The following is an 11,262-nucleotide window of genomic DNA, read 5'->3' on the forward strand; positions in this document are numbered from 1 at the left end:
ATGGGCTTTGCAGTCATGGGTTCATACTCAATGGCTTGTGAGCTAGTGGATCTCGTGTCAGTAGACACCCTCATGCCTGCTATCATCAAGTTGTCCTCTAATTGGATTGCATTGGCAGTGACATCTTCCCAGGTTGTGATACCTCTAATCACTAGTCCATTATAGATTCCTTCATTCCTCAACCCTCGAATGAATCGATCAAGCAGTTGGTTATTGTTGAAGCGCTCATTTACAGGGCAACGAGAGTTTAAGTGCTTTAGATGACTAATGAAGTCCCTTACTGACTCTCCTTCCTTACGTTCGGCCTTCTGTAGCTGAGATGCTACACCCCAAAGCACACCTTCTCGTATGTACTCCTTTAGAAACAACCTTCGAAGGGTAGGGTAGATTGTTTTCTCGTCCACCCTTAGGGTCCTATACCAATCTCCAGCCTTCCCACTTAATGTCAAGCTTAAGGCATTGCACTTATGTAGTTCGTTGCGTTCCCCTAAGGAATCACATACTTGTTCAAACACTTCAATGTGTTTCCTAGCATCTTCGTCCCCATTGAATTTTTGCGTGAGTTTGGCAATTTGTACTCCCTTACTTCTAGGCTCTCTATCAGATGCATGACGCATATTTTCCGTGATAGATCGACCTATGGTTTGAGCAAACGTTGCCAAGTCACCTATGTGAGGAGGTAGGGCCGGTGGAGGTACTCTTGGAATCATATGTGGGAGAGGGACGGGTACCGGTCTTGGCATATGTGTAGATGATGTAGGATATGGAACATAACCGGGCATAGGTCCACTCGGATAAGAGCTAGGGAGCGGCACTCGAGGAGCATAAGCAAGTGGTACAATTGGAGGTGTGGGGGCCATGTGTGCATAAGGGACTAGAGGCACATATGGTCGAAGCCCCATATTAGGTACTACGACACTAGGTAGTGGCACTGCGCTAACCGTAGATGTCATCGGTACATTCTCTGTCAGGCTTATCCCTGGAGTGAGCACTGTGTTTTCCTTAATAGAGGGTTGAGCCAAGTTAGGGAAGCTAAAGTTTTCGCTCGGAGGCTCAGATTGCATAGAGACCCCAGGTGAAATGACGTAAGATGGGTCCATGGGGCTCATTAGAGGAGTCTCCATTTGTGATAGAGTAGGCTGTTGATCCTTGCTCGTATCCAGAAATCTCATGGGGCCAGTTGAGAGTATATTTACCCCTCGGTTTTGCCTTTCTGATTGAATAATGCCATGGATAACATTACAGATCATTTTCTGTTGATCTTCGATGCTCGTGGCACTAGAGGTGGATTGTACAATCTCTATCCATCCTACATGGTAGGCGTAGCCAGAGTGTAGATCCGTCAACACCTCAGTGTGGAGGTCGTATGTCCAATGATCATTAATGAACCATCCTTCTAGAGTCGACGTGTTAACGGTTTCTTGTGAGGTAGAAGCAATGTTGCTCCCCGTGGTTTTACTTGTCACCAACGGTACTCTAGAGGGAACTTTTGAAGGAGGCAGCTCAATAGGGCCTTCTTGGTAAGAAGTTGGCAAGATATCCACATGGACACTCTTTGGGGGTGTGGGGTCCACGTGCGATGTGAAAGGAGATTCCACTTTCCCCACCCCCTTCGTGTGCTTCATTTGCATCAGGTCCGAGCGAGTAGCTCTACCTAATGTTTCATGAAACGGCCTACCTCTAAAATACTAGTGCTAGGCTATGGAGCTTCGGGAGGTGCATGGCCTTCTCTCTCAGTGTTTTGGGTAGGATATGCTCCCATGATTTCTGAGACGGAGGAGGAATCACTAGCGGCTATTTTAGGGTCTTGGGTGGTGCTACCTTGTGTCCCCGCTGAGGGTCTAGATCCTATCGTGGATGGGTAATGGGTGTCCGTATGAACAGAGGCACCCTCAATATGCTCGTGTTCTAGCACCCGCTCAGAGCGTAAGTGCATGTGCTTTTGATACCCTAAGGTGTCAAAAAGCTGCTCTAGGAGGCCTTGTGACTAGTTTTTAGCGTGTTTTTTGATTGTTTTTTTTTGCTAGATTTTTTAGAGCGTGTCGTGGAATGGGCCGTGTGATAGCTCGAAACGAGCGTATCGGTCAGAGGGTCGTGCCGTGCTTTACAGCCCTCCGTTTGGTGACTCTATGCCCTCGGAATCCCTAAAACTGTCAATTTCCAGTAGGGAACTAGGCCCAAACTAGAAAGTCTAAGGGTGCAAGTGGGAAGAGAAAGGAGGAGAGTGGAGGACTTGTCCCACATGCTCTCATTCTCTCTTGAGGGAGTAGGGTATATATATAAGAGTGAGTCTAGTAAATATCATAAGACTGAGGACTGAGGCTTGGGCTTGGGCTTGGGCAAATGATCCCGATCCCGATCTACCTTTTATACAAACCAACCCGTCCGTTTTAAGAGTCACGTTTTTTATTTTCGAAAAATTTCGCCGCCCGCTCGCTCGCGTTTTTAATTTCCGGTTTTTTTTTAAATTTTATTTTTTTTATTTTTTTTATATTTTTTATATTTTTTTTTTGGGAGAAAAAATAAAAATTTTTAAAAATTTATTTATTTTTATTTTTTTTTTGGGGTGCAGATATGCAAAAATTTCAGAAAACGCAGAAATGCAGAAAATTGAAAAACGTAGAAATGCAGAAATTGCAGAAAAAACGCAGAAATGCAGAAAATGCAGAAATTGCAGACAATTCAAAAAACGCAGAAATGCAGAAAATTGCAGAAATTGAAAACGCCGAACTTGAAAATGCAGAAATTGCAGAAATTGAAAAAACGCAGACAATAGCATAAATTGAAACTTGACAGCAAATGCAGAAAACGCAAAAAACAGAAATCTCCACACACTCCTTCCCTGCCTTTCCTATGATAGAAATTGCACCACAAGGAAGCGTAAAGTGCTAACCGAGCTTAGTGTAGGGCATATCCCCGACAGCGGCGCCAAAAATGTGCGCTCCTTGCCGCACTGTCGAAGCACGGGACTTGCCAATACACCGTATGCGAGCCACAAACGGCTCCAAGCACACAACAAGCCTAAACTAGCAAGCTCAAGGAAACAAAGGGTGTGTCACTCACCGCTCTACGCTCGCCTTCGTGGTGGATTCCTCGCCGCGATGAAGAAGAAGCTGCAGTCGTGCCGCGCTCAACCGCTTCGACGCCGTCGTGCCTTCGTAATGCTCGATCGCACACACACTCTCCCTCTCTCTTTTTCTCTCTCACACACACACAAGGAGGTGAAGAAGAAGAAGATGGAGATGGAGCAAGAGCACTCTTCAATTGCACAAATGAGAGAATGAGTAAAAATTAGGTTTAGTTGGCTTTTATAGGAGCTCACCCCATTCACACTTGGGCGCCCATGCTTAACCAACTAATCCCTTGAATGTCCAAGTTAAAGTGCGCCTCTCATCGGCAATCACTCTACCTTTCCCTATTGGTCCGACAAGCCCGGTACCCGACTCTGCCAAATACATAATACACGTCCGTCGTAGGTGATGGGGTGTCCGTGTGCCGTGAGGGTTAACATCAATGTTGTAAGATGTATGTTGATTCATTCTGTCTTATCTCGTGTTTTCTGGGCTGAAGCTACTTTGACAGCAGCATTTATTCAGAATCATCTTCCTGCTAGTGCACCCTCTGGTAAGATACCCATCACAGCATGGACAGGTGACATTCCTTCTGTATCTCATTTTCGAACCTTTGGATGTATTGCTTATATTCATGTTCCCAAAGAAACACGAACAAAGCTTGATGCTCCTGGTCTTAAAGTTATTTTTATTGGATATTCTGACACTTCCAAAGGCTACAAATTCTATGACCCTTCCCCCAAGAAAGTAATTGTGAATCGTGATGCTACTTTTAACGAACAACTTATGGGAGGTTCATGGTCCATGGATGATTCTGATGATACTAAATCATTGCTTCAGGCTTTTCCATTTCTTTCAGAAGATGAAACTCTTCCTATAGAGCAACTATCCTCTTCACAACCATCCATTCCAAATGTTGCGAATGATGATATTGATATTTTTGTTGATCTGTCTATTGATTTGGAACATGGCTCATGTCATGTTTATGATGATGATATTGCTGATAATGCTTTTTCTACTTCTGAAGATCCCGTTACTTATGATGAAGCTATCTCTTCACCACAAAAGGATCAATGGCAAGAGGCTATGGAAGCAGAGTACGATTCTCTTATCTCTAAAGGTACATGGATACTAACTGAATTACCTCCTGGTCGTACAGCTATTAAATGTAAGTGGGTGTATAAGACAAAAGTAAAAGCAGATGGATCTTTTGACAAGTTCAAGGCGCGTTTAGTTGCAAAAGGTTACTCCCAAGTAGCTGGTGTTGATTATCAAGAGACTTTTTCACCAGTTGTTCGCATTACAAGTGTTCGAGTTTTATTGGCATTTGCTGTTCAATTTGATTTAGAAGCTCATCAAATGGATGTGCGAACTGCTTTTCTTAATGGTGACTTGGAAGAGGAAATTTATACGGAACAACCAGAAGGGTTTGTTATTCCAGGTAAAGAAGACCTTGTTGCTCAACTCCATAAGGCACTATATGGTCTCAAACAAGCTTCGCGAGCCTGGTATACAAAATTTGATCTTTTTCTCACCTCTAAAGGATTCATCTCTTGCTCGTCAGACCCCAACTTATACATTAAACGCCAAGGTAGCAGTTTTGTGATTCTTGCTCTTTATGTGGATGATACGATCCTTGTTTCCAATGTTTTGGGATTTCTTCAGCAAGTGAAAAAGTTATTGTCTTCTGCATTTGATATGGTGGATCTTGGAGAGATTCACTCTTGTCTTGGCATTCAAATCCAACGGAACCGTACAAAAGGTATTTTATTCCTTCAACAGTGAAAGTTTATTGTAGATATTATTCAAAAATTTGGTATGGAATCTGCACATTCAGCCAACACACCTTGTCTTGCGAGCTCTACGAAGAACACTTCTGACAATGGCGGTCAACTTGTCACAAATCAACCTTATGCTAACTTGATCGGATGTCTTCAGTTTGTTGGCATGAACACTCGTCCTGATATTCTGTTTGCTGCTAATTATCTTGGACAACATCTTGCATGTCCTTCTCTTAAGCATTGGTCTGCTGCAAAGCGTGTATTGAAATACTTGAAAGGCACTACAGATTTTGGTTTAGTCTATCGACGACAACTCACATCGGATTCTATGCAATCTCTTTCTCTTTTGGGTTACACAGATGCAGACTGGGCAAGCTCACATTTATCTATGCGATCTACTAGTGGAAATTGCTTCTTTATAAACGGTTGTCTTGTTTCTTGGACCAGCAAGAAACAACATTGTGTTGCAGTTTCTACGACTGAGTTTGAATATGTTGCGGCATTACTTGCAGCTCGTGAGTTGATTTGGCTTCGACAAATGTTGGTTGATATTGGTCACTCTCCTCTTTCTAGCACACCCTTGCGGTGTGACAACCAAAGTGCTATTAGTCTTGCAAAAGACTATGTTCAACATAATAAGTCAAAGCACATTGTTGTCCATTATCATTATGTCAGGTATGAAGTACGCAAAGGAACCATTATGGTTGAACACTGTCCAAGTGACCAGATGATTGCAGACATTTTGACCAAAGGCCTCAATGAGTCACGTTTCATCCTCTTGCGCTCGGAGCTTGGAGTTGCTTCGGCCTCACTCTTTCTAGATTAGCTTCTTTTCTATTGTAATAGCTTTGTACATATGACATTGTAATCTTTTAGGTATCATGCACTATGCACACTCCACATTTGCACATTGTGATATCTAAGTCACTTTAATATTTTTACATAGATGCACAATTCACTTTCACATCATCAACGCGCTGGTTCATATTTTCACATTGTATAGGGGCTTGGGTTTTTCCCTTGAACTCCCCAAGGGTTTTTTCATCCAAAGCTACTTTGCTATTGTAATAGCTTTGTACATATGACATTGTAATCTTTTAGGTATCATGCACTATGCACACTCCACATTTGCACATTGTGATATCTGAGTCACTTTAATATTTTTACATAGATGCACAATTCACTTTCACATCATCACCGCGCTGGTTCATATTTTCACATTGTATAGGGGCTTGGGTTTTTCCCTTGAACTCCCCAAGGGTTTTTTCATCCAAAGCTAGAGACCTTTGTTTGAGTGGGGGTGTTGGAGCTATATATGGCTCACTCTACTCAACTTAGTCTCACCTATATATTTGTATCTTGTCTTCAATACGAATCAGTCTTTGGGAGCGTATATGGTGTGTCTCTTGTCTTGTCTCTCTCTCTTTCTCTCTACATCTCAACAGGGAGGACGCAACCTGCTCTAATACTAATTGTTGGAATTAGGGTTGCAACAAAACACACATAGCTTGGAGAAGGCGAAGGAAGATGAAGGCACATAACAGAGAGTGTATTACTTAGTGTGCAATGGAAAGATAGATAGCCCTAGAATGATGGGTGTATATACAATGCGTGGGAGAAAAAATGTCCTAGTGAGGGAAAAAATGCCTCAACAGTCCTAAGTGTGTTCGCACACATCACTGCCACATGTATATGGTAACAATGAAGTCATGCAAACACCGGTGATAGCTATGCAAAATACAAAAAATTCAACCTTTTTGTACTTAATTGTATGCACAATTAAAAACATGTGGCGCTATAGTAACCTTATACTTACATTAAAAACACATTCGAGTTAGCGAGAAAACTAGATTGGTTGCATGAAAAAATCTTTATATCTTGAAACATGAAACAATGGGCTTTCTCCCACATATATATGCAGCTCATGTTGTGAGAATGAATTACAACATATCCTTGTATGTGCATGCCCAAGTCTCAACACAGGGTCTTTAGCCATATATGCCACCTCATATGTTGCCACAATTCCACCCTTGTACTCTTACCTTTGCAAGTCTAGACAATGCAACCTTAGGATGCTTCTTGCTAAACACTAGGCACACGTGATGGTGGAAGGCACATGAAAGCTTGCCACAACCTTGCCAAATTCCAACTAGGTTCTGCATCAAATGTATCTCCTGCATCAAGTGTATCTCCTTATCCACGCCATGCTCCCACTTTACATCTCCCATAGCATCCTTTAACATGTGGGCTCTACATCGTCCGCAATCATTGTCATATGATCACAAAGGCAAGGTACATGGCTATTTGGTACGAGTCGATGCACAAGGATATCTCACTTGTAAGACTGGGGGTCTTGGATCGCAACCGTCCTATTTCCTTCTTACACCTAGAGTCTTTATAAAACATATATCATTGACTTGTGCTAGATAACTTGAAGCTTTCATTGATAGGGGCAACTAATGAGGCCTGTAAATCTTGATTCATTAACCATGCACTAGAAAGGCAAAATCAAGATCTTTGTTTCTCCTGTTACTGGAGTGCTTTGTTGGGGCCTATGGAGAGGTAAATATGCTCCATCTTTATTGATAGGCATTCGAAGCGCCCTCTTGACATGGCACGTTGGGGGTTAAGGAAGCTCTCACAAAAAAAAAAAAATGTGGTGTAGCACGTGATGTATCCTAAGAGTTGGGGGTGATGGAAAACTTGCACAATTGTGGTGTTGGTTTAGACCCACTCGGCCATATAACTATGCTTGATGCTTTACAATTGCAAGTTTATGCTGCCTCTACCTGACTCAAGTAGCAACATTGTCACTTATTAAGTTATTTGTTAGAAAAGGACACTTGTTTTTTATGTTTTCTCGTTTGGATTGTTTCACACACTTAGTAGATCCAATGAAAATGGGGAGCTAAGCTTAATGATGCATTATTGCTCCTCTTGTTTTATTTATTATTTTTACTTATAGTCAGCTAGTGCTAGCATTATCATGGCTGCTTATGATAAAGGTGGTCAATGCTTTAGAATTGCAAGTTCATGCTGCCTCTACCTGACTCAAGTAGCAACATTGTTTGAGAGCTCAAAAAGAAACATTGTGTGTGTGTGTGTGTGTGTGTGTGTGTGTGTGTGTGTGTGTGTGTGAGAGAGAGAGAGAGAGAGAGAGAGGGGGGGGGGGGGGGGGGGGGGGGGAATTTGTATCTTAGGTCCAAACCCAAGCATACAATACCAATCTGGCTATAAGTGCATGCTTTGCAAAAAGATTAAAATGGTCACAATGTGGAAGCTAGTCTAGAATTGTCATAAGAAAACATGTTTGGATGTTTTGAATAGTTTGTGCATGTTTGTATGAAGGTGAATCAACAAGGTGTATAGATATAAAGTATATATACGAGTAAATATGGATGAAGTCACACAAACACAGTTGATTCGTATGCTACAAGACGTGGTGTAGCACGTGATGTATCCTAAGAGTGATGTAAAACTTGCACGTGTGTGGAGGAGAGCACAATTGTGGTGTTAGATTAGATCCACTCGGCCATATAACTATGCTTGATGCTTTACAATTGCAAGTTCATGCTGCCTCTACCTGACTCAAGTAGCAACATTGTCACTTATTAAGTTATTTGTTAAAAAAGGACACTCATTCCAAATATCAAGAAAAATACTAGATAATCCTTGCAACTTATTAAGTTTTTTTTTTATGTTTTCTCGTTTGGATTGTTTCACACACCCAGTAGATCCAATGAAAATGGGGAGCTAAGCTTAATGATGCATTATTGCTCCTCTTGTTTTATTTATTATTTTTACTTATAGTCGACTAGTGCTACCGTTATCATGGCTGCTTATGATAAAGGTGGTCAATGCTTTAGAATTGCAAGTTCATGCTGCCTCTACCTGACTCAAGTAACAACATTGTTTGAGAGCTCAAAAAGAAACATTGTGTGTGTGTGTGTGTGTGTGTGAGAGAGAGAGAGAGAGAGAGAATTGGAATTGAAAGGGAAGCCCAAATTTCTCTAGGATTGCTTTACTCACATAGAGACAGAGGGAGAGAGTGGAAATTGGAACGATACACGGAACAAAACTTTTGAGGATTGCATTAGTCACATTCTCCCATATTGTACAATTGAATGTATTTACATTCACAGGCGGAGGCCGGAACCTTTTGAAAAAGGACGTGGGTCCAGCCAGTCTCTCAGGGCAGGGCGAGGAGAGAGAGGCGGAGCGCCACCAGGGCCTGGAAGAGCGAGGCCAGTTGCGAGCGGAGCACGGTGACACACGCTCGGGCTTCTTGCGAGCGCTTGTGCACGCTGTCGATTCTCTGCCTCAGATCCGCAACAGTAGCCTGATCTGCATGAGCTGGTCCGGAGACGGCGGCGTGGATGGAGGCGGCGGCGGAGTGCAGCCCTTGAAGCTCGAAAAAGAGAGCGCCCATGTCCTCCTGCTTCAGGTCACACTGCAGCTGCCACAGGGGCCCACCCCACATCGTTACCGTCGCTAGGCTACTGCCGCTCTTGCAGCTGGAGGCGACGATCTTGCAGGCGCTGCGGATGGCGCCAGATGATGATCGGAGGGGGGGAGCGAAGGTTGCGATGGCGGAGGCCAGCACTAGCAGAGATATGAGCAAGGTGCCATCCAAGGCGTGATGGAGGGGCTGTGCTGCGGGATCACGTCGACAATTAGCTGCAGGTGCCAGCAGCTCGCGCTTGGCCGCCAGCAGCAAGGCCGCCTGCGCCTCTTTGATGGGCCTGTATTGGGCACTGCTGAGCGATTGAAGGCCATCTAAGCACGGTCGCAGCCGCCGTGCTGCTGCCAGCTGACCTGCTCTGGAGGTCTGTACTCCTCGGGCGCTCTGAACTAGCGCTGCCTGAAGGGAGCCCAGCTGGCGGTCCACGTCGTCTGCCACCTGCTTGAGAGAGGTGCAAGCGTCCAGCAAGCTCAGCATCTCATCGGCGCGCTGATTGGCGGGTGGAGGCGCAAGCGCATTCTTGAGAGCAGAGGCAAGAGCGGAGTGGGTGGAGAGCGTGCAGGCGCAGGCGTCAAGCAGCCAATTGAGATGCGCGCTTCCTCCCTGCAGCTGCAGCTGCCCGACCCGCTGTGCCAGGTCGGCATGGAAGCTGCCCATGAGTAGCTGCACGTCACCTTCCTCTGCACCTGCACCTGCGCTTGCTGCTAGTTGAAGGGGGGCCGTGTTCTTCATGCGGAATGACTGTACTCTGGCCACCAAGGCCAGAAGGTTGCCAGCGCCCATTTTTCTGCTGATCTTATCGGCTACAAGGCTACAAGCTGATGATCAACGCGGTGCTTGGGAAAACTGGTTCATCAGCACACACATTTATATACCTAAGTAAAGGTGAAGGCTGGCTTGTGTGTATGCTTTAGTCATCTTGCTCTGGATTTCAGTCGATCCTCTTTACATGATTTCACCCACCTGCGAATTCTTCTGCTCACTCACGCCAATTGCATTTCTAGATTTTGTTTTTTAAACCTTGTCCAGGGTTCGCATATGCCAAAAAAAAATAAAGGGCACTAATATTCTCTACCCATCATCATGTACTTTCCATCTCAAAAGGCAAGGTCCCATCCTATAGGCTAAGCTACTCTCTTTTGTTTCTTGCAAGGTGTCCTCCTCCTTCCTCTCTCTCTCGTCACTGCTTATCTCTTCTCTTGAGGGAATCCTCTCTCTCTCTCTCTCTCTCTCTCTCTCTCTCTCACACACACACACACACACACACACACACATCCTAAAAGTCTTAATGCTTTTCTAGTGACGAATTTTGCATGTGATACTTCTTTTGCTTTATTTTCTACACCTAGAGTGATTGGACTACTTAGTTTTAGTGTGAGTAACTTAGAATCTTCTAATCTAATACTTTTTTTTAAGATCGATGGACTTGAAGACATGCCTCACCATGTCTCGTGACTAATTTTGCATGTCATACTGCTTTTGCTTTTCTACACCTATAGTGAATTGCACTACTTAGTTTTAGTGTGAGTAAAGAATCTTTTTATGTGAACAAAGAATCCGATCCGTTGTAAAAGATCTAAGATATTGAATCTCCTAATTGAGCTCGAAATTAGACCAAAAGACCTATAAGCATTTAAAACTTGTAAGACCACTGTTTGGAACTCCATCATACTTTCCAATTTTTGTTAAGATTTTTCTTCAGTTGTTCTTCTACTCTCCCCCTTACGTTTAAAGTGCATGTATATTTGACTAGCCAGGTAAAAAATCTCACAAGTATTAAAAGTCTTAATGTTTTTCTCGTCGTGATAAATTTTGCATGTGATTCTTATTTTGATTTTGTACATGTGGAGTGATTGCACTACTTAATTTTAGTGTGAGTAAATAATCTTTTAACGTGAACAATTTACACACATGGAGTGATTGCACTAGTTAGTTTTACTGTGAGTGA

At 43.4% G+C, this 11,262-nt stretch overlaps 1 protein-coding gene across 1 annotated transcript; it reads right to left on the minus strand.

Annotated features, from left to right (window-relative positions):
* Positions 1-8,922: 8,922 nt before the first annotated feature.
* LOC147441006 (uncharacterized) lies at positions 8,923-10,256 on the minus strand. Its single transcript, XM_086482773.1, has one exon. It carries the CDS (start codon positions 10,095-10,097, stop codon positions 9,042-9,044), a length of 1,056 nt encoding a protein of 351 aa, XP_086338899.1. The 5' UTR covers positions 10,098-10,256; the 3' UTR covers positions 8,923-9,041.
* Positions 10,257-11,262: the final 1,006 nt, after the last annotated feature.

This window comes from Adiantum capillus-veneris, chromosome 15 (genome assembly GCF_014529385.1).
Source record: "Adiantum capillus-veneris isolate H3 chromosome 15, ASM1452938v2, whole genome shotgun sequence".
Lineage (NCBI taxonomy): Eukaryota > Viridiplantae > Streptophyta > Polypodiopsida > Polypodiales > Pteridaceae > Adiantum > Adiantum capillus-veneris.

Bases quoted from the DNA above. Each gene is read 5' to 3' on its own strand.
- LOC147441006 (XM_086482773.1), bottom strand. From the start codon at position 10,097: ATGGGCGCTGGCAACCTTCTGGCCTTGGTGGCCAGAGTACAGTCATTC.